We start from the raw sequence: 26,224 nt of genomic DNA, 5'->3' as shown, positions 1-26,224 counted from the left end.
ACATTTGGCAAATGAAACTTCTTCACATATATGTAAAGTCTTCATCTAAGCGTGTCTACACTGATTGATAGCAACTTTATTCTTGGCTTGGATAAAGTCCAAAGTCCCACCAGTGGGCTGCTCGCTCTCCCAAGGGCTGCACTGGGAGGTTTTCAAATGTTCTGCCACCCAAAGCAGGGACCAGCCATGTCTGAGAGGCTCTAGGTTCAGGCTGACTGAGACAGAAGTGGAAGGTGGAGAGGAAACCCGCAATTAGGTGTTGACAGAAACGAGAAAATGGCAGCTCACCGTCTGTCAGGGAAGTTCCAACCGCCTAGTTTCCAAAACAACAACAGCTTCGCTATGAGGAAGTTGGCTTGGAATGGGAGGGAGGATGGGCGAGATCCTTGTGCGATGTGGAGTGTTGTGAACCAGGTGAACCAGCAACCAGGTGAAGCCTGATCCGTAGACAAAATGCCAGTTGGACTCTGGCCAACTGAAGCAAAACACTGACCGACTTTGTTTTGGCTGTTGTTACTGTAACCTTTTGGGACCTCTTGTACCAGTCTCAGCTGAGGTATCCCGTAATAACCAGTAAGATGAGACCCCTGCTGAAATACGTTCTGCCAACGGGGTGGATGAGCTGGGAAGGGTTTGCTGACATTTGGCATTAAGAGTGGCTGGGTGCAGATCTACCTGGGCAGAATAGCCCTTGCTGGGCATCTGTGCAGTAGGCACAGCCAGCATCGCCCTTAGGGCTGAAACTGAAGGGGAGGAAGGGCAAAAGGCATCAGCCATTTCAGAGGAATTATTCAGTCTGTCATCTGCATCTCTATAACTGTCTGGTTTGGTTCTGCAAACCAACAAGACAGACACAGATTTCAGAGGATAATTAGAACTGCAGAAAAAACAATTACTACCAACCTGCCTTCCATTGAGGACCAGTATACTGCACGAGTCAAAAAGAAGTCTGTGAAAATATTCACAGACCCCTCGCATCCTGGACATAAACTGTTTCAACGCCTACCCTCAAAACGATGCTATAGAGCACTGCACACCAGAACAACTAGACACAAGAAGAGTTTTTTCTCCAAACGCCATCACTCTGCTGAACAAATAATTCCCTCAACACTGTCAAACTAGTTATTAAGTCTGCATTACTATTAATATTCTCCCATCTCCTCCCACTTACGACTGTATGACTGTAACCGTGTTGCTGGTATCCTTAAGATTTATATTGACTGTTTCCTAATATGATTCGATTGCTTATTTGTTCCCTATGACTATCATTAAGTGTTGTGCCTTATGATTCTTGATGAATGTATCTTTTCTTTTATGTACACTGAGAGCGTATGCACCAAGACAAATTCCTTGTGTGTCCAATCACACTTGGCCAATAAAGAATTCTATTCTATTCTATGGAAAGCTTCTTGTGAGCACCAAGAGTTTATAGGTGACTAATTTCTCTCTCCATTTGCTATGAGGACATGGCCTTCCTTTCATGCGGTAAAAGTCCACTCTGGCCAAATGGCTTCTTTCTTTGATCTCTCCAGGGTGCCACCCAGACCCCCAGCCCAGGGCTCCCAGGTGAAGCCTACAATGGGACCGGGCTCTGCTCCAGTCCATCACCTTCACTCCAGGGCAATGGTTGGGAAGAGAGAGAATTCACGATCAGTTTGCTCAGAAGGACAGCTCAACAACTTATCAAGGGCCACTAGAATGCCAGCCAGTTCACATGGCGGGGGAGGAGGGAGCATGCCTGACTAAGCTGGACAACGGCCCTTGACAGATGCCATCTCCCAAACTGAGTCTCTGGCTGTATGTCCCCATTTGAGCTGACCCAGGATGGGGATGTCTTCCTGCTCTTCTGGTGATGCTCTTCTTCCCCGGCTGAAGCAGCCCAGCCAGCAGGGAGTCAGTTCCCTGGTTCCAGACCAGGAAGTGACCTTCTCTCTCCTTCTGCTAGACTTTGAACCTACCTGCACTGCGACCTCCAGGTACCAGTAGAACCACCCTCAGGCAGGGATGGAAGAAGCCTCTGCAGGTAAGAAGTCAGTGCTTGATAGGGTGAAGGGTAGCCCAGAATCGGCTCAAATCCCTTCTGACATAAAGAAAAGCAATCCAGGCCAACCCAACATTCCCCACCTGAAGAAGGAGACCGGTGGAATTAAATGGGCACTTGCCTGGCACCTCTGTGCCCTGGCTAAATCCTGAGCGGCTAGCACTCTTGAGAAGGCAGTTGCAACATGAAATCACCACATTTTGCCAATGGCCACAAAGGATGAAAGCGATCGCAGAGGTGCTCAACTCACTTAACCGCCCTCTTGCAAGAATCCAGCCCGGTTAGCCTCTGCTTCATCCTTCCCTGGCCTTGGTGAAGGATCTGCTCCAAAGCCCCTGGCTGATTCCACCACTCTCTGGGCAGGGGGCTCAAGACAGTCCCCACATGATGCTGGTTCCAGAACCCTCACCTAATGAGGCCCCTGCTGCGTCTTAGCCCTGAGTTCGCTCTTTGCTGACATCCAATTATGTGATTGGCAACCATGGGGGGAGGGGTCCTCAGGTGGGTTGGGGAGCACAGACTTCTGCTGCAGGGTGAGAATTACGGCTGCAGCACTGAGTCTGTTTTGGCCAGCTCAAATTCCCAGTGTTTTTCCTAGAATATGGAGGATTTTCCTTTCTGGCTTAATTCTCTTGTGTGTTGGTCTTCCACTTAATTATCTTAAGGCATTCTAGTCTACTGCCTAAAAAGGCAGAGTGGAAATTTTATGACATTTATACACACCATTGAAACCTATGGTATGGCGCCCTTAAGCACACAGCTGATATGCTCCAGATGTTCTGAGTGGCCACTCCCTAATGTACAGCGGGCAAAATAGAGGGGGCATCTTTATTCCAGGAGCTCAGAGACGTGAAACAAGCCCCCCCCCTCCCATGGTGCTGAAGAAAGGGAAAAGGACGGCCCAAAGGGCTGGGCCACTCTGCGAGGATAGGTTATAGAATCGGTAAACTTAGGCCAAGCAAACTGAGTAAAAGAAGTCAATGCAATGTAAGAGGCGGAGGGACCTTCGAGATCATTAAGTCCAACCCTGCCAGAATCAGGAATCCAGCATCTCCCACGGTTGCACCACACAGCCTGTTTAAACGGCTCCGTGGCTCTTCAGGACATTTTTCCTGATATCAAACCAAAACCGACTTCTTTTTTCTCTTTTTCACACCGGAGACTCTTCCGAGCCCCAAGTCTTCCATTGCAGGTGCACCCATCAAGCGGAGCCTCCCTTCCTGCACTCCAGCCTGGCTCTGCGCCCCCACCGGAAAGCGAGCTGGCCTAAGCCGTGACCCCCTAGTGCTGGCAGCGGAGCAGGCGCCTCGAGCGGGGCTGGGCGGAGACCGGCCAGGGACGGGAGACGCCTCTGCAGGTGAGAAGTCAGTGCTTGGGAGGGGGAAGGGCACTTGCCGGGCCGCGGCCCCCGGGACCACAGAGGCGGCCGAGGAGGGGCTCCTCCCCGGCTGCGCGCCGCGGGCACGTGCCCGGAAAACCAGAGCCGCGTCCCGCGAGCGGAGGGCTGCAGGGGGGCTCCGCTCGCTGCATTGCGCCGCCCGAGCCCCGCCAGCTTCCCGGCGCGACGGGCGAGGCGGCTCGGGCGATGGGCTCCCGGCTGAGCCGGCAGAGCGGCGCGGAGGCGACGGGCGTTCTCGGCCGCTCCAAGGGCTCCCTCCGCGGCAGAAGCCGCCCGGAGGAGCCGCCGCGCCGCCTCGGCCCGGACTGCCGGCTGGCTTCGTTGCTGCGGGGCTCGGAGAAGCGGCCGGCGGGGCTGCGCAAGAGCCGGCCGGCGGCGCCCTACGTGCGGCGGGTGCGCTGGCTGCGCGAGATCCAGGCCGCCCTCCGCGAGCACCAGCACGAGCGGGCCGTGCAGCTCCTGCGGCTGCTGCGGAAGGTGAGCCCGGCCCAGGCGGGAGGGATGCGCGCCGCGCCTTTGCTTTCCTCGGGGTCGAGGCAGCCGCGAGTCCGAGGCCCGGCAGGGAGGGAGGGAGGCGCTTCTCCGGCAGAGCCAGCTGGGCGGCCGCGGCTCGGCGAAGCTCCGCCCCGCTCCGAGCGCGGCTGTCGGTCGGGCCGGCGGGATGGAAACGGCGCCGCTGAAGCGCTGGCCGGCCGCGGGGATGGGGGCGAAAGCGCGGCCGTGGCGCTTGGCTTCTTCACCCGACGGCGGGCCGCTTCGGCCTGGGGGAGGCGGGGCAGCGGGAGCGTCTCCAACTCGGGGGCTGCGGGCTGCCTCCGAAGGCGGCTCAGACAAAGAGGAATGGAAGGCAGTGCAAGAGAATAGAACTTAATTGTCACTCAATGTACACTAATCAGCATACATTACAATGAACTTTCATTAGGTTCAGCTCTCAAAGGATAACCGTCATGCATATATCCACATGCACACACATATATGACACAGGGAAACATCGCAGTCTAGTTCCAAGGTATACATGGGGGGGGAGGGGAGAATCCTGCAAATTTACAGATGGATGACGTAAGGAACAAAGCTGTTACAGAAGAACCTAGTCATCCTGCTATAAATACTTCAAAACCTCCTCCCAGAGGGGAACAACCGATACAGACATGGGTGTGTGGGGTCCAATCGCACACACACTCACTAGCTCACACTTTTGTACTAGCTGACATTTCAGGATCTCCTCCACCCCAACACCAAAAAAGTCCTCTTAACGTAGAGGCAGAAATGTGGCAGATGTGGGGCCAGTTGCAAGAGGCTCTCCTAGGGGTCCCTTGCATGGGCATTGTGATGCCCCGGGCAGTGCCAAGCAAAAGAGCCCTGTCGGGTTGGTCCAGTCTTTCCAGGCCCACTTCCATGGGGCAGACCAGGCTTTGCGTGACTGCTGGAGAGCGATTGTGTTGCCCAGTCAGTTGCTTTGACTCTGTCAGTTGTGGGTGCACTGAATTTGCCTTTCTGCTTCTTAGTAGAAAGTGTTGCCCTGGTCCAGAGAGACGCTACACCGAGAGCAGGAAGGGTGGGCAGTGGCACAGGGTAGATGAGTCCCCGCCCACTCGCATTCCAGGATTTGAAGAAATGCTGGAGGAAGCAGCTTTGCCAAGCAAGCCCTGATGGGGGTGGGAGGCAGCTGCTCTCAGACCTTTTTTTCCATCAAAAAATTCAGTTGGTTCAGTTGCCTCAAGAACTGTGGCCAGGATCTGATGAGAATTTGAAAGAGTTTTAGGGGCTGCAGCTGCAAGGATGCCATCTTTCCAGCCTCTGGGGCTACCCCACATCTGGATGACAAGATCTGCATCCTCACCCCAATGGTGAAATCCAAAAATTTTCCCTACCAGTTCTGCGGGCGTGGCTTGGTGGTCACTCATGTCACTCACTGTTAGAGCCAGGAGCTGCGCATTCTGAAGCACATTCTGCCCTTCTGAAGCCCTCAACGCTTTGAGTTTCCCTCCACCATCTGTCTTGACTGCCCAAGCGATTCTCGGAGCTTTCTCTTGCCCCACTCTCCATCCTGAAGGGCCACGCATCCCCCCCCTGCTAATCCTCCATAGAAACCGCCCGCCCCGTTTCTGCAAAGGCAGAGGCCACCCCCTGCAGGGCGATCCCAAGTGGGGAAGGAAATGCTACAGAAAAGGCCGCCTTCCACTCGGGCCTGTGTGCCTCCCGTGCCGGCTCCACGGGGCTTGGGCTTCTGAAGCAACCCATTGGCTTTCCACCCGGCCACCTGCCTGCTCTCTTTGCAGATTGGCTCGGCCGACCGCTGGCACCACTCTGGGAGTTTGGCCTGCGGAGTCCTGGCTGAGCGATCACCAGGCCTCCCCAGCAACAGGTGCGCCGGGGCCGCCTTCTTGAGCTATGCTTGGAAGGGGCTGCTGCTGCTGCTCTCACCACTCTCCCTCCCTGCCTGGCTGCAGAGGTCCGCCTGCCCTCCTAAAGCACCAGTGTGGCAGTGCCATACACTTTTTTCCTTCCCCCACCACGAAACAAAAGTGAATGGCGGTGGTGATGCTTCGGGAGGGCAGGCGGCCTTGGCGGGGGCTGCATCAGCCTCTCCGCCAGTGCCATGTCCTGCACTGGCCGGGCACACGACTACAAGTGTGGCGACCTGGTCTTCGCCAGGATGAAGGGCTACCCGCACTGGCCTGTTTGTGTAAGCGCCGCCGCCCAGGCCAAAGGAAAAGTGCTGCGGGCTCCACAGTGTCGCGGCCAGGCCTGGCCCTCTACCTGTGTGGGAGGCTGCCACCCAGCCGCCCACCAGTAGCTTCCGCACCTCTCGCTCCTTCCCCCGGAGCACTAGACTCCGCAGGCTGAGTGGGCCCAACTGCAAAGAGATGGCGAGGTGGGATCTGCAGGCTGGTGGCCAGATGGGAAGCCAGTGGGTTGCTTCGGAGCCCCAAGCCCCGCAGAGCCAGCATGGGAGGCACGTGGGCCCAGATGGAAGGCAGCCTTTTCTGCAGCATCCCCCTTCCCTCTTTGGATCGCCCTGCAGGGGATGGCCTCTGCCTTTGCAGAAACGGGATGGGCGCATGTGCAGCAGCCCCGGGACATCTGCCTGCCCTCCCAGAGCACCGCCGCCCCTCTCAGCCCCAGCGCAGTGTCTGTGTTTCCACCAAGGGCCTCAGAAGGCAAGGGGGCGTGGGGGATCACCGGGAAGGCCACGTGGAAGGCAAGCAAGCATGGCAGGGCTGCGGGGAAGGGAGTAGGCTGCTAGCTCCCTTCCGCATGGCCCACAGCCCCTACATACTTGCCTCCCTTCCACGTGTCCTTCCGCTTGCCTGCCTTTGCAAGCTGGCCACGGGGATGCCGGGAAGGCTGCGTGCGTGGCAGGGAAGCATGGCAGGGCTGCGGTCTGCGGGGAAGGGAGTAGAGGTGGCAGGTTGGGACAGGTGGGGCAGGGGCAGCTAGCTAGGCTGCGACTCGCAGGCTTATCTGGCAGGCAGATGAGGGCCGCTCAATTGGGGTGCAGCGCTTTGGGCAGGCAAGCTGCATAACAGAGACTGGGCGGGGCGGGTGAGCGAGCAGCGACCAGGAGACCGGTTTGGGGGCGCGGCCAGCCAGCGGTTGCTACCAGTTCAACGACCCAGGCCAAATGTCCGCTACCGGTTCGCCCGAACCTGTCCCAACTGGTTGGATTTCACCCCTGCCTCACCCTCCAGAGGCCTGCCTTGCTTGCTGGCCAGTGGTATGTGGGGTTTCCCTGTCCAGTGCCCCCCAGTTCTAAGCCACTTTCGCTCTTTGCTCGTAGGACCTTGGCCTGGAGGGGACGTTCCTCAATGATGTGCTCTATAAGAAGGCCACCTTCCTCAACCTGGTGGATCCCATCTCCCACGACCTCCTGATGAACCTGGCCAGAGACCTGCAGTGCCCCAAAAAGGTGAGCGCCACCAGGCACTTAGATCTCTGGGTCTGATGGCTGGGCCTGATGGCTGCAGTGTTTGGTGTTCCTGCACTGGATGAAAGAGAGGCAGAGGCAGGACAGGCTGGCAGATGAAAAGGAAAGGTTTTGAGGCTGGCCTTCAGTAGAGACTTGCTAGATTTTTTTAGATTTAAAAACATTCAGATTACTCTGCTCTTCTTTTAAGAGGTACAAAAGTCCTATTATAGTTAGGGGCTCCAAAATTTGGCTTGAGATCTCTGGATTTCTGAGCAGAGCCTAGGTGGAAGAACGAAAATGATCTAGTAGAATCAAGCCCTCCTGAAAGTCGGAATTCTTGGATAGCTAGGGAGATCCCATATTGGAGGGATTTATTTCTTATGCACAACCAGTTCTTGAAGAAGTCCAGGCCTTGTTGTTGAACAAGAGCAGAGCTGATGTGGCTCTCCTGTCTGTATTTTCAGCCACACAATCCTTGTTGCTTTTCAGCAAAGATCCTGATTCTCCCCCTTCCCCTTCCGCCTCCTCCAGGCATTAAGAGAAAAAGGGAAGGGCGAGGTAGCTAGCCCAGAGCCCCACCTTGCCCGTCCTCCCCGGATACTGCAGCCATTGTCTTCCTTATCCCAGATTTGGCTTTGCAGTCTGCACTTCAAAACATCAGGGGCACATGGAATTGTCCCACGTTGCACTGGGGAGGGGGGGAACCAATGAAAAGTCTTTGGAGACTGCCGGTTTGCTTTCTCCTTCCCAGCTGCTATTGAGGAATAGAAGAGGGAGGCTCCATTGGTGGTGACCTTTGCTCATGGCTCTCCTGAGCCAGCGTGTCCAGTAGGATCTGCTTCTGCCAGCTGTGCTTTTGATTCTGGCCAAGGGCTGGGTGGATTCCCCCGTGGACTAGCAGGAGACCCCTGGCTGCTTTCTGTCCCTTGCCCTTCCTTTCTTTGCCACACACACACACACACACTGTGCTCTGGTGTCCCCTTCCTGTGGAGAAGGGCCAGCGGGAGTGCGGGGGCATGTCCTGATGCTGCCTGGGGGGCTGGGGCTGCCGATTGCAGCTGGAGAGACAGGGAAGCAGCTCCATATCTTGGGGTCCCTTCAGCCCTTCCGAGCCCCTCCTGGCAAAGGTCTCTGATCTCACAGGGCCCCCTGCAAGGGATGATTGGCATGGCCCCCGATGGTTGCATGGAGTTCTTTGATTCCTGGCTGATATTCACCCAAGCCTTTGGAAAGGCAAAGCAGCTGACTGGGGGCTGAGCTTGCAGGTTGGGCATCTCCCAGGGCCCAGAGAGCCCTCAATGGCAGAGTTCAGGGTGTGAGGAAAGGATGCCAATGTGGGGCTGTCAGCTCTGCAAACTGAGAGGGCCCCTGCCGATGGCTGCCACTTCCCTGCTTTCAGGAATACGATCCGTGGAAATCCTCTGACCGGATTTGCCGGCAACTGATCTACCACTTGAGTCCACATTCTAAATGGCATCGATCTGGGCTGCGCCATCGCAAATCCCACAGCAGGTGAGCAGGAATGGTGGGCTACAGAAGTCCTTGGTTGGTGGTTGCAGGAGCCAGGAGGACACCAGTTTTAGAGGGTGTGACATGTGCTCAATTCCCACAATAGATGAAATCCAAAGTAACAAAACAAGCGGCCTTCCAAACATATCATAATATGACATAATGCGATAGCCTAGTTCACACAAGGCCTGGATTTCCACCCACAACATACTGAATCACAAATTGTGTGAAGCTGCATCTCTAGAATCCTTGCTCCTTGCAAGCATTCATACATGCAGTGGCTTTGAACACCCCTTCTTCCTATTTCAGGAACCATGGTTACTGACTTTACTGTTGCAAAGACAACAGCTCAGCCAAAGCTGCCCCCTTCCCCCCCATGTCATTCTGCCCCTCTTCGGCCAAGGCAAGCCCCCAGGGCCATTCCCAGGCAGCCAGAACACAGAGCAAATGCAGCACACAGCTCTCCCACCTGGGCAGGAGGATGGAAAACTGGATCCAGTGGGTGGAACAGTTGCAAGCACTTATTTTGTGTCTAATGCTGTAATCCCTTCCCCCGCTCCAATCTTGGGCCGGAGGACCTCTGCATAAAAGTTACTCAATACCAATGGAGAGGGATGGCTTGGCCAAAATAGCTGGCTCATCCTGTAGCAAACAATGGTGATGCCAGACTTAGACCGGCCTATGGCAATGCTGTCATGCAAACACAAATCCAACCCAAGCAGGCCAGCTGCAGCATTTGTGGTCCATTGCGTATTGTCCCCCTCTGCACACACCCAGTTTTCTAAAGGGAGTAGCCCTTCCTTCTGAAGCCCCTTGCTTCTCTTTTCCTTCTTCTTTAGTCTGAAGAGTAGCCTGCAGAAGAAGCTCAGCCAAGAAGCCATCCATCTCTCTGGAGTCCCTCTCTCTACACACGACATCCAGCATCTGGCCAGCTACTTGCAGGACAGAGGGGGCCCCCTTCTCACCCTCGACCTGAGTTTCACCGACCTGAAGGATGAGGAGATGCGCTTCCTGATGCCTTTCCTGCGGTCGCTGCCCAACCTCACCCACCTCTCCCTTAACGGGAACCACTTGACCCGAGCCACTGTGAAGGACCTCACCGATGCCATGAAGGACATGGCCAAGTTCCCCTCCTTAGCCTGGATCGATCTGGGCAACAACATGGACGTCTCCTCCATGCCGCAACCTCTGCTTGTTGGCCTACGGAAGCGGCTCAGCCAGCAGACCACGCTGCCCACTATTTACGAATCCTTGGACTGCACTTCTGAGGGATCCAGTGGGCCTGAGATCAGCCTGCTGGAGGAGGAGGAGGAGGAGGAGGAGGAGGAGGAGGAGGAGGAAGAGGAAGATTTGCAAGGGGAAGAGGGGATCCCACCAGTGGCCAAGCACCGCTTCCACCAGCAGTCGTGTGAAAGGTGACTGGACATGGAGGTGTCCTCTGGAAGACAGAAACCACTGCTGTGGAAGCTCTGATGGAAGAGATGCCGCATCAGGCCTCACCTGCCCACTTCCTTGAGCCTTTCCTAACCTTTCTGACTTGCTCCCCTTGCCCTGTCCTCTTCCTCCTAGTCGGACTTTCTCACATGCACCAAATAAGGCTGGTCACTTACCATGATGCCGCAAATGGAGACCATCTGGAGATGCAGGAGGTGGGCTCCTGTTGTGGGGAGGCGCATGGAGCAAGCGAGCCCTGGGCCCATCCTTTCCCAGTTGTGCAGGGTCCACAAGCCCAGAGAGCCCTGTGAGAATGGCATGGAAAGACTGAATGGGGCCCGAGACGGCACCGGGATGGCACAACTCGCCTCCTCCCCCTCCTCCCCTCTGAACAAAGGGTGGCGGAATGCGAGGCATGCCGGTGTCTGCAGCCCAGACATGTGACCGATGGCACTGCAAGAACTTGAGGGCAGCTGGATGTGGTTTACGCAGGTGTTTGTCTGGGGGGCCTGTTTGGAGCATCCCTTTCCCCCCTAGTGTTTCTGCTCTTCATGGACGTCTGCATTCAAACGCCTCTGTGCTTTCTGCTCTGTCGGGCTGGGATGGTAACTCTGCCTTATGCCCAGGAGGAAACGGTAACCTGGGCAAGCCCAGTTCAGCAGAAATATCTCATGGTGTGTGATTTATGATAGTAAATGACTTTCCTGGAAAGAGGATGAAATCATTGCTCAGCACTTTGTTGGGCAATTATTTGGGAGAGTTGCAGAAGCCTCGTTCTCTCTAGAAACTCCTATTGAAATATTCCCAACCTGTTTCTTCATAATGGGGGTCTCCCTTCTTTTGACACCATTTCTCTCAAAAGGAAGAATGTGCACATTGTGCAGAATGTGCCTTGGTGCCAGGGGAACTGCAGGGCTTTTCTCATCCATTCAGTACAAGGATGCTTGGATTTAACATCCCTTGTGATGTTCCTTCATGGAGAAAGGAGAAATTGGCTCTCCTCCATTTAATAGAACCCCTCCCCCCCAAATCAATTTGGGGCATACAAAATAGTGATGACATCTAAGCCACAGTGGAACAGCCAGTTAGAGACGAGGGGTTTGCAGAATGCATCACTCAATTAGGGCTTAACATCTGTGGCTCAGATGTGAAAGAAAACGGGGCGCTCTGAAGAATCTTTTAAGACAAGAACTCCCAGAGAACTTGAGCCGTTCGATGATTCGAAGCACCCAGCCTGCTCCTGGGTGGTTTCGTTTCAAAGTGTGGCCATTTATGCACACCTTTGGGGTTCTTTCCACACAAGCCCACTTTTGGAACTCGGATCCTGTAAATAAAAAAATGTTTAAGATGCAAATAAATCCCCCCCCCCAGAAAGTGCAATCCTCTAAGCCTTGGGCAGCCACTCTTGAACACCTGAAAGGCTTATTAGACATCTCAGATAATAATTTAAGAAGAGATTGGATAACGATTTGTCTGAAATGGTATAGGGCTTCCTGCCTGAACAGGGAGTTGGATTAGAAGACCTCCAAGGTCCCTTCCAGTTCTGTTATTCTGTTATAACCAGGGTGGATTTGATTTAAATCAAGTTGATTTAAATCACAATTTAAATCATGATTTAAATCACTAGTAAAAAGGCTTGATTTAAATCAACTCGATTTAAATCATAATTTTTAAAGAGCAACTGTTGTTTCTGCTACTCCTTTGACCCACTGTTGACTCACTGGTAGTCCCAGTGTTGCAGAATATACAGCCTCATGCTACATAACTAAGCTCCATTTCATGCTGAATAAACTAAATTATTTATGTATCTTAAATAGAAAACTATCTTACGATAGATTTTTACTCCAAAAGTTTTTTATTAAAATAAATTTGATTTAAATCAAAAAAATCCGATTTAAATCAAAAAAATCTGATTTAAATCAAAAAAATCTGATTTTTTTTTTTTTTTAAATTGATTTTTATCCATCCTGGTTATAACCAAAGCTAAGAGTTCTGCTTGTAAGACTTGCAGCTTCCCAATTAAGAGGCTCTCTGGTTGAGAGACCTGCAGGCAGCAGAGGAAAGCTGGTCAAAATGGATTGAGCAGGCAGGAGCACCAGTCATCTTCAGTCAGAGGGAGGCAAACTTTCTTTTCTCAATATGCAATATGATACTCCCTTACAATGAAATTCCCAATTCTGGTCTAAAAGGTTTTTATAACCTCTGAGAACAAACCAAGCACTTCATCCTCTACTTGTCTCTCCAATCCACCATTGCATGCTCAAAGATAATTAAAATTTTAGAAACATACAAGTGAACACAAAGATACTTGCTAGAGAAACCTTTTAAAGTTTTATTTTGCATTTTGCAAAGATTGGAAGAAAAAAAACCTTGAATTAAGGAAACACTAAATAAGAGGTCTTATACCTTACCATGATTTAGATTTTATGGACCTGTCTGTTTTCATTTTATGCATTACCCGGAGACCTGGGTTTACCGATTAATCAAAACTACAATAAATTATTTTAAAAATCAAACAGGACATTTTTAAACTCATGGCCATTCTTTTAATACTGCTAACAACCTGTTTATTAAACCTCACATAGGAAAGCTACCCTGAAAAATTGTCTTATTAATATCACCTAAAAGGCAGATGACTGATTTTAGTTTAATTAATTTCTTTTTATTTTTTAAAAAACAGCTCCTGAGTCATGTACTGCAAGGTACTGCAAGCAGCCAATCTATACCACAGTTAAGTCAATGATACACAGATGTTCTCTTCCTATTTTGTAAAAAACATATTTATTAAAGTACACACAAGTACAATTAGCACACTTTTCTCTTCAGCAAAGCAGGGTTTGATCCCAAGTTACCGCCGCTTCTGGAAAATGTTGCCACGTCCCATTCCTCGTCCCCTTCCTCTTGCAGCCACTGAAGAAAACAGAACACAAAAATCAGCAAAGGACAAACTTCCCTGTCTGAGTGCAGAGATGTTTCCGAGAAGATTAAAAAGAGGTGAGAAAGCAGCAGGTAGAATTAGTTGCTTGTGATATTTTAAAGGCAATAAAACAAAAGCCTATTCACTATTCTCAAATAGTGAACTCCACAATAGGCAACACAAATCTCTTTCTGCCCTCCAGTACTTATAACGTTGCTGGAACCTCTCCACTTCTGGAGTTCCATTTGCAGCCCTTCATGGTGAGGAAGGATGAGAGAAAGGGAGGCGGAGGAGGATGCAAAAGCTGGTCCAGAGAAGGCTGAAGGTGGGAACCCTCTCCAACCTCTCCCCCTTGCGTCCTCTGGGCAGGGCAGTTCTCAAAATTTCCTCCCTCCCCCCAAAGCCAGAGGCCCCAGCTGCTCCCCCGCTCCTGGAATAACAGACGGGGATGAGTTTGAGCAATCGGAGATTCGATTTGGGGCAGTTATCAAACGATCCCAGATTGTGTTTAACCCCAGCCGAAGCTCCGCGGCCGCCTGGCCAGCGGGCGCAGAGTCGCCATTGAGCTTTCAGATGTTAGGCGTCATTCGTGCCAAACGGAGAAGGTCCCGTTCAAGGAGGTCCCGTTACGCACCAAGGCATCGAGGCCCCGCTGGCGTCGAGCGAGCCCGTTCTAACCGGGCTAATGGAGACCCTCCCGCCCCCCGCCTGCTTCCGCGGCTCCCAGGCCGGCGGCGGAGGCTCACCCTGCGCCTTGAGGATGGCGGCCTTGCCGCGCCCGGCGCCCGAGCCCTGGTTCTTGTTCTTCATGCTCTTCAGCATCGGCGCGTTCTTCAGCATGTCGGGCAGGATCAGGAAGCGGATCTTGCTGCCGCGGATGTAGACCTGCTCCAGCTGCGCCACGCGCCCGTCGCGGTAGGTCACCGTGATGTTGGACATCTGAGGGGAGGCAGGCGGCGGTGAGGCCCGGCCCAGAGACCCCCCGCCCGCCCGCCCGCCCGCCCGCGACCCCGGCCCGCAGCCCTGCCTGGCAGTTCATGTTGTCCTCGGCCTCGATGAGCTTCCCGCGGTAGACCTCGCCCGTGTTGGTCTCGCAGGTGACGATGTGCCCCTCGGCCTCGTGCAGCACCTTGATCGGCACCCCGATGGACATGGCGGCCAATGGAGGAGGAGGAAGGAGAGGCGTTCCCGGCCTGCCCCGCGCGCGCGCCGCTCTGCCCCGCCGCCTCTATGGCGCGCCGCTCTCCGCGGGAGAGGAGCGGCGCTCCCGGCCTGCCCCGCGCGCGCGACGCCCCGCCCAGGCCGGGCCCGGCCCCGCCAGCGCCATGAAAAGCCCGGCCGAGGAGGCCGCCGCGCCGCCGCCCTCAGGTGGGTGCTCCGGGCCTGGGGCGCCCTCTTACGCGGCCGGGGGAGGAGCGGCCGAGCTCCGGAGCCCCCTGCCCTTGGCTGCCCTTGCCGACGCGGCGGCCGAGGGCGTCGGGGACGCGGTGCAGCTGAAGGTGCCGGCGCTGCAGCAGCTCTACCACTGGGACTGCGGGCTGGCCTGCTCCAGGATGGCGCTGCGGTGAGTCTTCCGACGGGACTGCAACTCCCAGCATGCCCCTCCCGCCAGGCCCTGCGACGCCCCCCCGCCAGCTGTCAGGGGCATGCTGGGAATCGTAGTCCTCGCTTATAAGCGGCGGCAGTGAGGGGGGGGTTGTTTGGTGTTCCGCCTTCCTTCTCTCCTCCTTGGAGCTCCGAGCGGGAGAGAGAAATCCTGGCCGGTGCGGAAGGTCCGCTGCGGGGGTCGCAGAGGCTGCGAAAAGGAGAGCAGAGCGAGGCCTCTGGAGGGTGGAGCTGCTGGTCTCTGCTGCGGCTGGGACTCCAAGCGAGAGCGAAGCAGAGGCCTTCCAAGGCCAGGGGCTTTATTAGGTGTGGACCCCCACTCTGGCCGGGCCCAGCTGTTGACCTCTGTCTGTTGAACTTCTGTCTGAGTTAAAGATGACGATGGAATCTGCTTTGTCGTGGAAAGAATGGCTGGCAAATCCATGGTCTCCAGAAGGAAATGGTTATTTTAACTGTAAATTGCTTTTTTTGTCCCCTCCTTTTGACTCTGATGCCCACCCTGGTCGTCCCCCCCACCCCCCATTTGACCTGACCTCAGGTACCTGAACCTGCTGAATGATGAGGACTTCCAGAGAGCAGTCCGGGACCTCCAGTTGACCAAAAGTATCTGGACAATTGACTTGGCGTACCTGATGCGTCACTTTGGGGTGAAGCATCTGTTCTGCACCCAGACGCTGGGCGTGGACAAGGGCTACAAAAACCAGGTAGCTTGTTTGGATGCTGCTGCTCCAGACACAAAGGCAGCTCTAGGAGGGACGCTTGCACTCTCTTAAGAGGCGTAGTGGTACTCACACATTTGTGGCCATTTGCTGCACAACTGACGTTGGGCGCCATCTACTAGAAATCCCAGGGTTGCCTCAACGACAGGTTTGCCCTTTGCTCACAAGATGCCTCAAAGCCTTCTGTGAAGTCTTCCAAGACGATCTTCTTTGGCAGGCTTGATTCAAGACGGCTGCCCCACATGTGTTCCCTTGGGGGAGGCAGTGGGGGTCTCCCCTTAGAGATCCTAGCAATCCCTCCCTGGGCTTTCCGCCAGGAGAAGGGTTTGTCATCTGACATGGCTCCTTGTCTTTAGTCTTTTTATAGAAAACACTTTGACACAGAGGAGAACCGTGTAAACCAACTATTTGCCCAAGCAAAAGCCTGCAAGGTGCTGGTGGAAAAACGGTGAGCTCTCAGTGGATGCTTTGCCTTTCTTTCTTCTAGCAGGTGATCCAGCTGTTTATCCGCGGGTCTGTACCTAAACAAGCCTGCATCACCTTCCTCTGGCTTTTAGGATGTAGCCATGAGAACTGACGGTCCTTTGGATGCAGGGTTTGAGCTCTTCCGCTGGGAAATAAATCTGCCTGAGATGAATGGGATATGCTGAGCAAGAGGGTGCAGTGTGACCAAGGGCGCTTTTTTCCTCCCATAAAAAGCGTTAGAAATAATAAAGGATGGCGTTCCGAATCTGCTTCTGCATGGACCAGGGGTGCCAGTGAGAAAAACAACCAGCTTTGGCTGTACTGCTCTCCCTGCCACTTGCAATTTCTCCCACATCCTCATTTCTCACAAGTTGTGGTTCCCCTGCACTGGGTAGGAATGTTCCATGGACGTTCCTAAGGGACATCCCAAGGCATAGGGTGGCTCTTTGCTTGAAGGGAAGAGTTGGAGAAGGAGTGATGTTGAGGGACCAATTTGTTCCCCAGTCCCTCACCTTGAGGACAGGAAGAGAAGGATGGAGATCCCACTTAATACTTGTAGGAAAAGGCAAAAGGTTCCACACACAAATCCGTTTATACACAGAGCAGGCAGTTTCAAGTAACTTGAACTCAAATAGAGATGTGCATGTTAGATGTTTTGGTGCATGCCCAGACTGAAAGGAGGCTCTTTAGTTTTGAGAGGGGTGGAGGGGTTAAGAGCAGGAGGAAGGCTGTCAGTGGCAGTGACTTGGTCCCAGCAGCTCATCTGTGGCCTGCATGACTCTTGCAGGCCACAGTCATGCAGGCCACCGATGAGCTGTTGGGACCTTGTGGCAGCTCAGGGGAGTGAGGAAAGTGCTGGAGGGATGGGAGGACAGAGAGGCAGGTGGATATTCCACCCTGGGAGCTTCTCGGGGGTTCCCACATCTGCCCTGTTCTATTTTTTTCCCCATAAAATCCCTCTGGCTTCTGCTTTTATTTTTACTTAATATTATCCCATCTTCATTACTTTTACAAATAAGGTGGCAAGCATGCTTAATATTTACAGAATACAGAACAGAGTTGGAAGGGACCTTATAGGGACCGTATTGTTATGTATTTTAGTTTTGGCTGTGCACCGCCCTGAGTCCACCAGGAGAAGGGCGGTATATAAATTGAATAAATAATAATAATAATTATTATTATTAATAATAATAATAATAATAATAGGTCATCTAGTCCAATCCCCTGCTCAAGCAGGAGACCCTATGCCATTTCTGCCACTTCCTCCTCTTTATTTTCCCCATGGTAACCCTGTGAGGTGGGTTGGCCAAAAAAGAGAGACTGACCCAAAGTCACCCAGTTGCTTTTTATGGCTGATGCAGGACTTGTACTCCTGGCCTCCTGCTTGTTAGCCTGGTGCCTTCACCACTAGACCAAACTGACGTTCTTCTAAATGCAGAAACCAGCAAAACATTTCAGGCTTTGTTTTCTTCCCAAATCTTATATTTGGCATAACAGTTCGGCAGAATTTCTGGAGCATGGTATGTAATAGTTTGAAATAAAACATCCAAGGGTGTGCATCCCTGGGCACTGCCAGGCATTTTGGGATTGGTTTATTTTGATTGTAGCAGTAGGTCTATTTTTCTGACTAGAAGCAGGAAGGAGCAACCGGTCGGTTTCCTTTGCAAGGGGATATACTGAGAGGGGCAGGATTGTCCCTCGTTGCTGTTGGGGTTCAACCCCAAGTATGTGAATGACGGTTGTCTGACTAAGCCCCACTGAAATCAGATGAGTAGGGAGCGGTCTAGAAAAGGTGCAAAGAAAGTGGGTTATTCTGCTTCATTGGTGACTGTCCCTCCATTTTGAGGATGCCAGCCGCAGGCATGCCCAGGATGGGGTGCAGAAGTTTCATGCAGGGAAGATCCTGATGGTTCTTTAAGTGGTCATCTGCAGATTCCCCTGGAGGGGCTTCTGGCCTGTGTTGACATTGGAAAGCTCCTTCAGGGCCTAACTCAGCCTTTGGGCAGGGAGCCGCTGTGGAACAGCTGCATCTGTCCGAGGAAGTTCCCTCCCTTTATCTCAGGCTTCTGAACTAACACAGTGGTCTTTTACTCGCAGAACTTTCTTGGCAAGGGGATGGCAGATGGCCACTCAAAGAACCAGAGTTACAGGTAAGCAACCTGTTCTTATGCCTTGTGGTCTCCACATTCACACAGAGGAGAGAGTAGCAGGCTGTGCACCCGGAAGTGGGGCAGAATTCTAGCTAAGTAGATCAAGACTAGAAACTACTTCATTTGCAAATGAAAAACCCACCTTGTGCTTAATGGAACCTGGGAAAGGAGGATGTGCTCTGGCTTCCATTCACAATGGTAGACGTAGTTGCATTATTACATACTTTTATCCTGCTTTTTTAAAAATGTAAATAGTTGCTAGCCAAAGAGAAAGTGCGTGTAAGTAACTGTTCAAGCTGCAGACATCTATGAAGATGGAGCCCAGTGGAGCCCAGGATGTGCTGTGAGGGATACGCACATTTGAAACTTCAGAAAATGCTTGGCAAGGGAAATTGTGGGTGAGAATGCTAAATTCACTTCCAGGGCAAAGGAAATCTTGGGCCATAGAAGCAGGGAAGATATGTGTCAGGGTTCCAAGTAACATAGCAAACAGAACTCCAAGGCAGGTAGTTTCCTTAAAGAACAGTTTAATTGGATATATCATATTGGTACAGACTGGTGAAAACCGACTCTAAAGGTTCCTGCAGATTTCACCTAATTAAAAGTAAAGTTTCCCCCCTTTCTCAGTCAGTCAGTCACATGGTCCAATCAAGGTACTGTTCGGTTGCTTCAGTAATTCTGAACTTGGGAGATGAATAAGAGAAGGCACTCATTTTAAGTTCATGTGTGTGTATGAAAATCCATCAGCTGTATAATTTACGCTAATGAATTGTACTATTTTAATTAGACTTTAGTTTCTCCCTTTCACCTCTTTTTATGCAGCCTCAATCCTTTGACGGGGAAGCCACCAGCAGACAGCTCTAACCTTAGCATGGTCCTTCGGTCAGAGAATGGCGTTGGCCGTCCCTTCTCTCGAGGAAAATGCCAAGATGAAAAATGTACCTAAGAGGGGGAAAGTCTTTGCTGGAAGTGGGGTCCCTGCTAAGGCTGCTGCTAAAGTAGACCAAAAGGAACTGGGGTCAGCAGGACCCTCTCCTTGGGCAGATGTGGGGGATGGTTCTCATTTGCACGGGTCCCGCTCACTTGCTGAGCCATTGCTCATTGCTCCAGTGCCAGATCTGCGGGGGGCTTGGTTTTAGACGCTGTCGCAGTGCACTTGAGAGACGGTTGAGCAAGATTCTCTGTTGGAGGCAGATTTGGTACTTTTATTTTTAGCAACATGAAGATAAATTGATAATGTTTTTGTACAAGGAGGCAGCACTGTGCATAGCACCTGATCCGTATCGAGCTCTCAGTTGTTTGTGGGATAGAATCACAAAGAAATAAACCACAGGTGAAAACAAAGATTTCTCTCATTTTCCTTACTTAAATCTCTGCCCATGAAGGAGTAATTTCAGTGCTGGATGGTGGGATGTCTGGCACTGCTTTGAGGAGGGGGCGAACAGGGACTGGCAGGGCACGTGCTGGACACAGAAAGGAAGTTAGGTCAATCTTGACCATAGGACTTGATCTTCCCTACTCAGACCTGTGAGTTTCTGTCACAGTTTCCAGCCTGGAGGAGAGCTTTAACTCAAGTTGGCTCAGAGCAGAATTCACTGCTCTGCTATCTGCTGTAGGTCTAAATAAACGATACCTTATTTGTCTTGCGGCAGCAATTGGTGGGGGGGGGGGGGAATCTGCCATTCATGTTTTATAACCTTGCAGCCCCTCCTGGGGTTCCGGATGTGTTTCACATAGAGCAAAATTTCTCCAGCATATGGAGTCCCTTGACGTGCCTCCTCAGACTCTCTCGTCCTGGGATCTTGCTGGACTCTGCCATAAAACCCTCCAAACTAGGTGGCAGCTGACATTGGAGCAGGAGGATTTTCAAAGTTTTCCCTGCAAAAATTGGTGATGCAGCTGCCTCTGCCCCCTTGGTGGCGTTTGGTCAAGTTTGGCTCCTTTCATGCTCGGGGCCTGGCCCAGCTGCCTTGAATAAGGGGGGAAATGAGGATGGCCAAGCAGTGTCTCTGTGGGATGGACCGGATCCAGTTCAGAGGCCGCTTCCAGGTCCTTTTCAGGCCCATCAGAATGAGAAGCGACCTAGGAAGGGCGACACCAGTAAAGTGTGGAAAAGCTGTTCCTGTGTGGCAGATGAAGGCAGATAAGGGAGGAGCTGCTTGCTGAATTGGCTTTGACTGCAAAGGTCTCAGCTGGAGGACAAGAACAATCCAAGCTCTTTTTGTTGACTCCGCTTGTCTCCTGGGAAAACTAGGGAAAACTAAAAGCTCAGACTGGCTTCCCGAGGGCTCTCTCATTACATCCCACAAGAATCCTCTGCGGGGGTTGTGCAGAAATTGCTACCCAGGAGTGGAGGGATTCAGGCCTGGGTCTCCTCAAGCAGCTTCTCCCTATGTCTGGAAGTTCTGGGTGTCCATGTGAAGAGACTTGGGGGGTTGGGGAGAGGCTGAGGGGCATCTTTCCCTGGGCCTTGTCAAGTCATGGCTAAACCGCCATCTCCTGCAGGCCTCAGTGAGCGTTGTGAGTAGGCCCCCCAAGACTCCCACCCCTGTAAGAAACTGATGGAAGACCCCTGAGGAGGAGCCCATAACGTTGAGGGTCAGGAAATGCTCTTCCTTCATTGCTTTTATCTCTCAGGAGAAAAAGTGGCAGAAAACGTTACGTCTGTAGATGCATACGTCTGTGCTTTCATTGTAATTCTTCTATCTTTGTTCTGTCTTATTAAATAAAGCAGAAACATTCATTTCAGGTCAGAACGGTTATACTAATAGGTGCTTCTGATGGGAAAGCCACTTTTATGCATCAGGAGATAGTTCCTCTGTGAGGGAGATGGGCAGATGATAAATAAAATAAGTATTCCTGAAGTAGAGGTTTTTGGCCCAAAGTAGTCCGGGCTCTTCTCTTCCTCTGGACTCCTGGCGTGGAAGAGAAGAGTCCACAGGGCTCTTCTCTTCCTCTGGACTCCTGGCGTGGGAGACCCTCTTGAACCCAGGTCTCCTCCTCCCCTTTAATTCTGCTTTATGTAATTGGATACTGGATTTCCTTATTGATAGGCCCCCGTTTGTGCGAGTTGGAAGAAAAGTTTCCAACTCCACCTCAAGTGCGGGTTCCCCACAGGGCTGAGTCCACTACTGTTCACCTTGATGACCCAGGACTGCTGTGCCAAATCTGCTACGAATCATACTGTGAAGTACGTGGATGTCACGGCAGTGGTGGGTCTTCTCCGGGATGACAATGAAGATGCTTATAGGGAAGAAGTGAAGGCTCTGGGGACTGGTGCAATAAAAGTAACCTGGTTCTAAATGTTAATAAAATGAAGGTCATCATAGATTTTAGAAAGAGCCAGCACGGTCATACTCCTCTCAGCATCAAGCATGCAGCCGTACAGGTGGTCAACAGCATTAAGTATCTGGGGGTGCAGATAACTAACAATCTGAATTGGTCTTGCCACATGTCATTCTTAGTGAAGTATGCAAACCAGAGTCTGCATTTCTTGCATCGGAAGACAAGAACACATCTTTCTCCTGTCCTGGCCACTTTTTACTGAGGCACAGTTGAGAGTATTTTAACAAACTGAATCCCTGTTTGGTTTGGTGGCAGCAGAGCCTCAGTTAGAAAGTCCATACAGAGAGTGATGAGGACAGCAGAGATTATAGGAAGCTCGCTTCCAGTTATTTAGGATACAGCTTATAAGCACTATGTGCTTAGAGCTCAAAGCATTGTTATAAGAGACCCCACATCCCCACTCCACTTTCTGTTTCTGTTGCTCCCCTCTGAGAGGTTTCAAACGATTTCTAGCAGGACTTCCAGATTCTGTAACGGCCTATGCCATCTGTCTGGTAAACTTGCAGTATTCATTTTTCTCGCCATGTACATGTATACATCCGGACTAGACTGTGTTTCTCTGTTTCATATATGTGGGTATATGCATAATTTTGTATTTATTTTGTCATGTTTATGTAGGGTATATTACAGCTCTCAACCTTTGAGAGCTGTATACAGTGAAACTTCATTTTAATGTATGCCGATTTGCGTGCATTCAAAGTGACAATGAAGTTATGCTAAGTCCCTTCTCCGGCAGCACGGTGACCATCAGGGACATCCAGGAGCACCTCTCACAGGGCCACATCGCCATTGTGCTGGTCAATGCCGTCTTGCTGCTGTGCGACCTCTGCTCCAGCCCAGTCAAGTACTGCTGCTTCCTGCCCATCGGCCAGAAGTGCTTCTGCCGCAGCCCCGACTACCAGGGTCACTTCATCGTCTTGTGTGGCTACAACAGAGCTTTGGGGTGTATTTATTACAACAACCCTGCCTATGCAGACCGTGAGTAACTGCACCCTCGCCCAGGTGTCGGCCTCCAGGCCCCCCCTCCCGCCCACAACTCTCTGGGCTCCTCATTTCTCGGGCAGTGTGGTGGGGTCATTCCCTCTGCAAGGGGTCTGTGTGTAGGCTGAGGGCGGTGGTGGCACGAGGCGGGCTGGGCCTGTCTGACTCTGGGCCTGCTCCACAGGAACATGCAGCACCAGCATCCATAACTTCGAGGAAGCCAGGACCAGTTATGGCACAGACGAGGATATCCTCTTCATTTACCAAAACAGCTGACCTTCCGGCTGGGGCTCCCAACTCACCGCCATTGCGGCAGCCATCTCAGGACTCGGAGACCTCCGTTCCTAGACCGCGCCGTGTTGGAAGCAAAGGAGGCATTAGACTCGAGGAGACCGAAGGGAGGAGAATGTATTTTATGCCACCTTAAAGCAAAATACTCATTGCAGTCACAATGAATAACAGAACACGTTTTCCAGTTGGGGTCTATCTGGGGACCCCAGGTGATTTTGCTGGGGGGGAGGATCCCAACTCTGGCCCCAGATTAAAACTTGGCCAGTCCCCCCTCCCTAAAGAAGACTGAATTCTGAAACAAAATGAGTGTGCTCTCTTCTGATGCCGCAACCAGATTCGGTGTGGTCGCCCAGTCCTAAGCCTGCACCCATCTTCCCTCCCTCTGAGCCTTTCTCAGTTCGGCTCTCTTGATCTGCTCCGGCCAGGCTGTTACCTGCTTCTTGGCCAGGCTGCTGCTGCCACCCTAGGAAAAAGCAAATCCGTACATTTTTGCACATTTGAAGTTTTGAGATGCGGAACGTCCTTTCCCAGGAATGAAACTCAAAGGCAATCCAGCTTCCTGAATCCCGTAAGAGCAGCTCCTTCCTAACTATCATTCACCCAGTTTTTTAATCTGCTGATAAAAATCAAGCCAATAAATTAAGTAATAGAGGGAAGAGGCAGAAAGGAAAGGAAGGAATCAGTGTTTTAGAAAGCAGAGTTGAAAGGGGTGGTTCCCAGAACCAACATCCCCCTCCCTCCAGAAGCCTTATCTCCCCCTTACAGGGACTTTTCAGGTGAGATGGAAGTTTGGCAACGTTGGCAGAAGATGGAATTCCTTTTTGGAAAAGGTTTTCTCAGAGGACTTAAATCCTTTCTTTATGACTACAGGTTTTGGATTGTGTGAATCAGCACAATCGATCATTTTGAATAACGTCCATTTAATTGATATTCGGTGATTAGATTACTTGTGAAAGGCTGCTAGTCCAGATTGTGCTTAATTTCGTCTTTAAAAAGACCACAGCTACGTCGTGTTAGTTCAGCGGTCCCAGTTCGTCAGCATTTTCCTCCTGGAGCTCATCCGAGGCTCACCTTCACCCAGAAGCCAATCTTGCTAGATGCAGTCAGCTCGTCCTCCCAACTCAGCCAAGATAAGACTGCCGTCTGAGCACCATCAATCCTAAGGGGCTGCACTTTTAGCCGTCCTTAACTCCTGCCACTTAAGCAAAGCTGTGGGCCTGCTTCCCACCCTTTGCCCCAAATTAGCTGCCCAGGTAATGGCCACTCTGGATCTCAAGCTTGCTCTGCCAGTTTTAAAGTGGCCACAGCAAGTCCAAATGTGATCTGTTTTGGCCTCGAGAAGTGCCAAAAGCATTCAGGAGAAGGGCAGGCGCCTCCTGCTGTCGGGCAGGGAACTGGCCTTGGGCTGGAAATCCGCCAGGGAATCCCAGCTCCTTGGTGATGCCTGCTGGGCGGGGGAGAGCTACGCCCCTCTGGGAGGCCCAGGTTTCTACCTCAACGCACCATATTTGCCCTCAGATGAGGGCGACGGGTGGCTTCCCTGATGGCTTGAAATAACTGTGCTGTATGCTCTGCGGTCAAATTCTTGTAAGTGGCTATTAATGGCAGAGAATTCTGGGTAGCCTCTTTGAAGTTATCCAAGCGAAGCTTCTAGCACAAAGAAAGGGAGTTGGGTGAGACGACGATGGAAGTGGGTAAGACAAGTGACGGGGCCTCTGCGGCTCCCATCCAGATCGTGTCCCTTTGGACTTTCTGCAGTTCTTCCACAGGGAGGAGTCCAGCTTTCAAAACCTTTAGTATTGTTGAGGCTTCAGTGCTATTTCCGTCTTGCCTGCTTGTAGCATTGATTTTGTTCATAAATAGTAAAGACTTAACATGCTGCTTAATCTTCTAGTCTCCAGTTTAAGGGTGCTGCTTTTCAGGGGCTCCCTCTGGACCGAGCCGAGCTGAAGCACAGCAGCTGCTTCCATTAAAAAAACTCCTTAGCAAGGGTGAGGATGCAGCTCCACTGGCCAGAAGGATTGCTTGGTTACAAGACGCCACTTTCACAAAGAGAACATTCACACGGCTGAGGTTGGCCGCCTGTCTTGGCATCCTCCAGTTACGGGATGATGCGCCATCTGCCTTCGAGGCCAGTGGGGGAGGCTCTCCAATCTTGGTGCAGAACCTGCAAAGGGAAAAGGAGAGGCTCCGAGTTCTGCCTTGCCGTCCGAGAGGGCAGAGCTGCTCCTGGCTGAGCTGCTGGTGCAAGAGAAGGGGCAGGGGGCTGTCTTGGGAGGGGGACGGAGGCATTGGGGAAGTTGAAAGAAGGCCTGCCTGGGCCCTGCACGCTTTCTCTTTATTTGGGTGCTCTGAACAAGTAAATGTTTATGCAAACTTCACAATCACATGACAGTAAAAGGGAAGAAAATCTGCAAAATAAGTTTTATACACAAAAGTATATTTGTTTGTAAACCATTCAATAAAGCCTGCTTTCTTGAGCATGCTTAGACTTTTTTTTTTAGATGGAATGGGCAAAGTGACTATATAAGGAAACATTCACTTATTTTTTGCAGGTCTTTGTGTTGTTCTTTCTAGGCTAATGCTTTGCTGCTTCCCAGAGCGTGGAAGGAAAATCCGTCTTTCAAGGAGATGAAGTTTGATTCTTTAGGGAAAACCAGGAGACGGGTTCATTCCCCAAAATAGTAGAAATGGTTGGCTGCTGCAAAGTGGCTGCCACTGAGCGCTTGGCCCTTCCACTCTGCTGCTCCCTCCTTGTTCAGAAAGTGGCTTTGGGAACTCGGGAGGTGATGATGGAGCACAAACAGCCCCACCCCCACCCCAAGCATCTACTTTAGAGGGAGTCCTGATGGGCAGGGAGTGCTCAAGGGTGACAAACTGAAGCTGGGAAAAGGAGACTCCCAAAGCCACAGGGTAAAGCCTGCCCAACAGGTGTCCTCGTGCCTGGTTGTCTGCCCACCTTGGGAGTGCAGGGGAGGGTCTTTGCCTCTTTTCAAAGCAGGTGAGGAGGGCCCCCAGAGGGCAGCTGCCAGCCTCTGAAAGGAACTGGTTCTTGAGGTGGGAGAGGGAACAGCAGAGCCCAGCAGCTAGGAACCTTTACAGAAAGCTGGGCTTGGAGGTGGCCAGTGAGAACGTGGTGTGTGTGTGTGTGTGTGTGTGTCCATGCAGGAAGCCAAATGAAAGTCCTCTCCCCCATCCTGCCCTTCCTTAAACACAGCCCACCAATCCTCTAGTGGTTGGAAGGTCCAGTCTCTCTCTGCATTCTGGAACAAGAGCCCCATCTTGGCCTGTATGACTCCCTCGGGGAGTTGAGTTGAGCAGTGCTGTGGACCAACAGACCAGTTCAATGGACCTGGTTGTCTGCCATATTTTTCCTTCCTCCTTGGACCAAGCCAGCTGGGCCTTTGGCCTGAAGTCCACTTTGGATAGTGGGGGCTGGTTCCCTTGGCTCTGATCTG

General features: G+C 52.0%; 3 protein-coding genes across 4 annotated transcripts; 2 read left to right on the top strand and 1 right to left on the bottom strand.

The window, feature by feature from the left end:
- Positions 1-3,413: 3,413 nt before the first annotated feature.
- On the top strand, positions 3,414-12,809 carry LRRC75B (leucine rich repeat containing 75B). The gene is made up of 4 exons (XM_034438541.3): positions 3,414-3,917; positions 7,222-7,350; positions 8,750-8,862; positions 9,699-12,809. The coding sequence occupies exons 1-4, from the start codon at positions 3,627-3,629 to the stop codon at positions 10,276-10,278; spliced, it is 1,113 nt and encodes a 370-aa protein (XP_034294432.2). The 5' UTR covers positions 3,414-3,626; the 3' UTR covers positions 10,279-12,809.
- A 248-nt stretch (positions 12,810-13,057) lies between these two features.
- Positions 13,058-14,372, bottom strand: SNRPD3 (small nuclear ribonucleoprotein D3 polypeptide). The gene is made up of 3 exons (XM_034438540.3): positions 14,238-14,372; positions 13,957-14,149; positions 13,058-13,203 (listed from the first exon to the last, which is right to left on the bottom strand). Exons 1-3 carry the CDS (start codon positions 14,361-14,363, stop codon positions 13,142-13,144), a joined length of 381 nt encoding a protein of 126 aa, XP_034294431.1. The 5' UTR covers positions 14,364-14,372; the 3' UTR covers positions 13,058-13,141.
- On the top strand, positions 14,314-25,249 carry GUCD1 (guanylyl cyclase domain containing 1). Of its 2 annotated transcripts, XM_034438536.3 has the most exons (5): positions 14,314-14,774; positions 15,354-15,519; positions 15,891-15,982; positions 22,231-22,472; positions 22,660-25,249. In XM_034438536.3, exons 1-5 carry the CDS (start codon positions 14,314-14,316, stop codon positions 22,749-22,751), a joined length of 1,053 nt encoding a protein of 350 aa, XP_034294427.2. In that variant the 3' UTR covers positions 22,752-25,249. The 2 variants fall into 2 exon arrangements, with proteins under 2 accessions (XP_034294427.2, XP_060539620.1); XM_060683637.2 differs by lacking the exon at positions 15,891-15,982.
- Positions 25,250-26,224: the final 975 nt, after the last annotated feature.

The sequence above is a fragment of the Pantherophis guttatus genome, chromosome 17, assembly GCF_059756535.1.
Source record: "Pantherophis guttatus breed Tessera chromosome 17, ASM5975653v1, whole genome shotgun sequence".
Taxonomy (NCBI): Eukaryota; Metazoa; Chordata; class Lepidosauria; order Squamata; family Colubridae; genus Pantherophis; species Pantherophis guttatus.
Note: the sequence above shows the minus strand (reverse complement) of the source record. Positions and strands in the feature narration are given on the sequence as shown.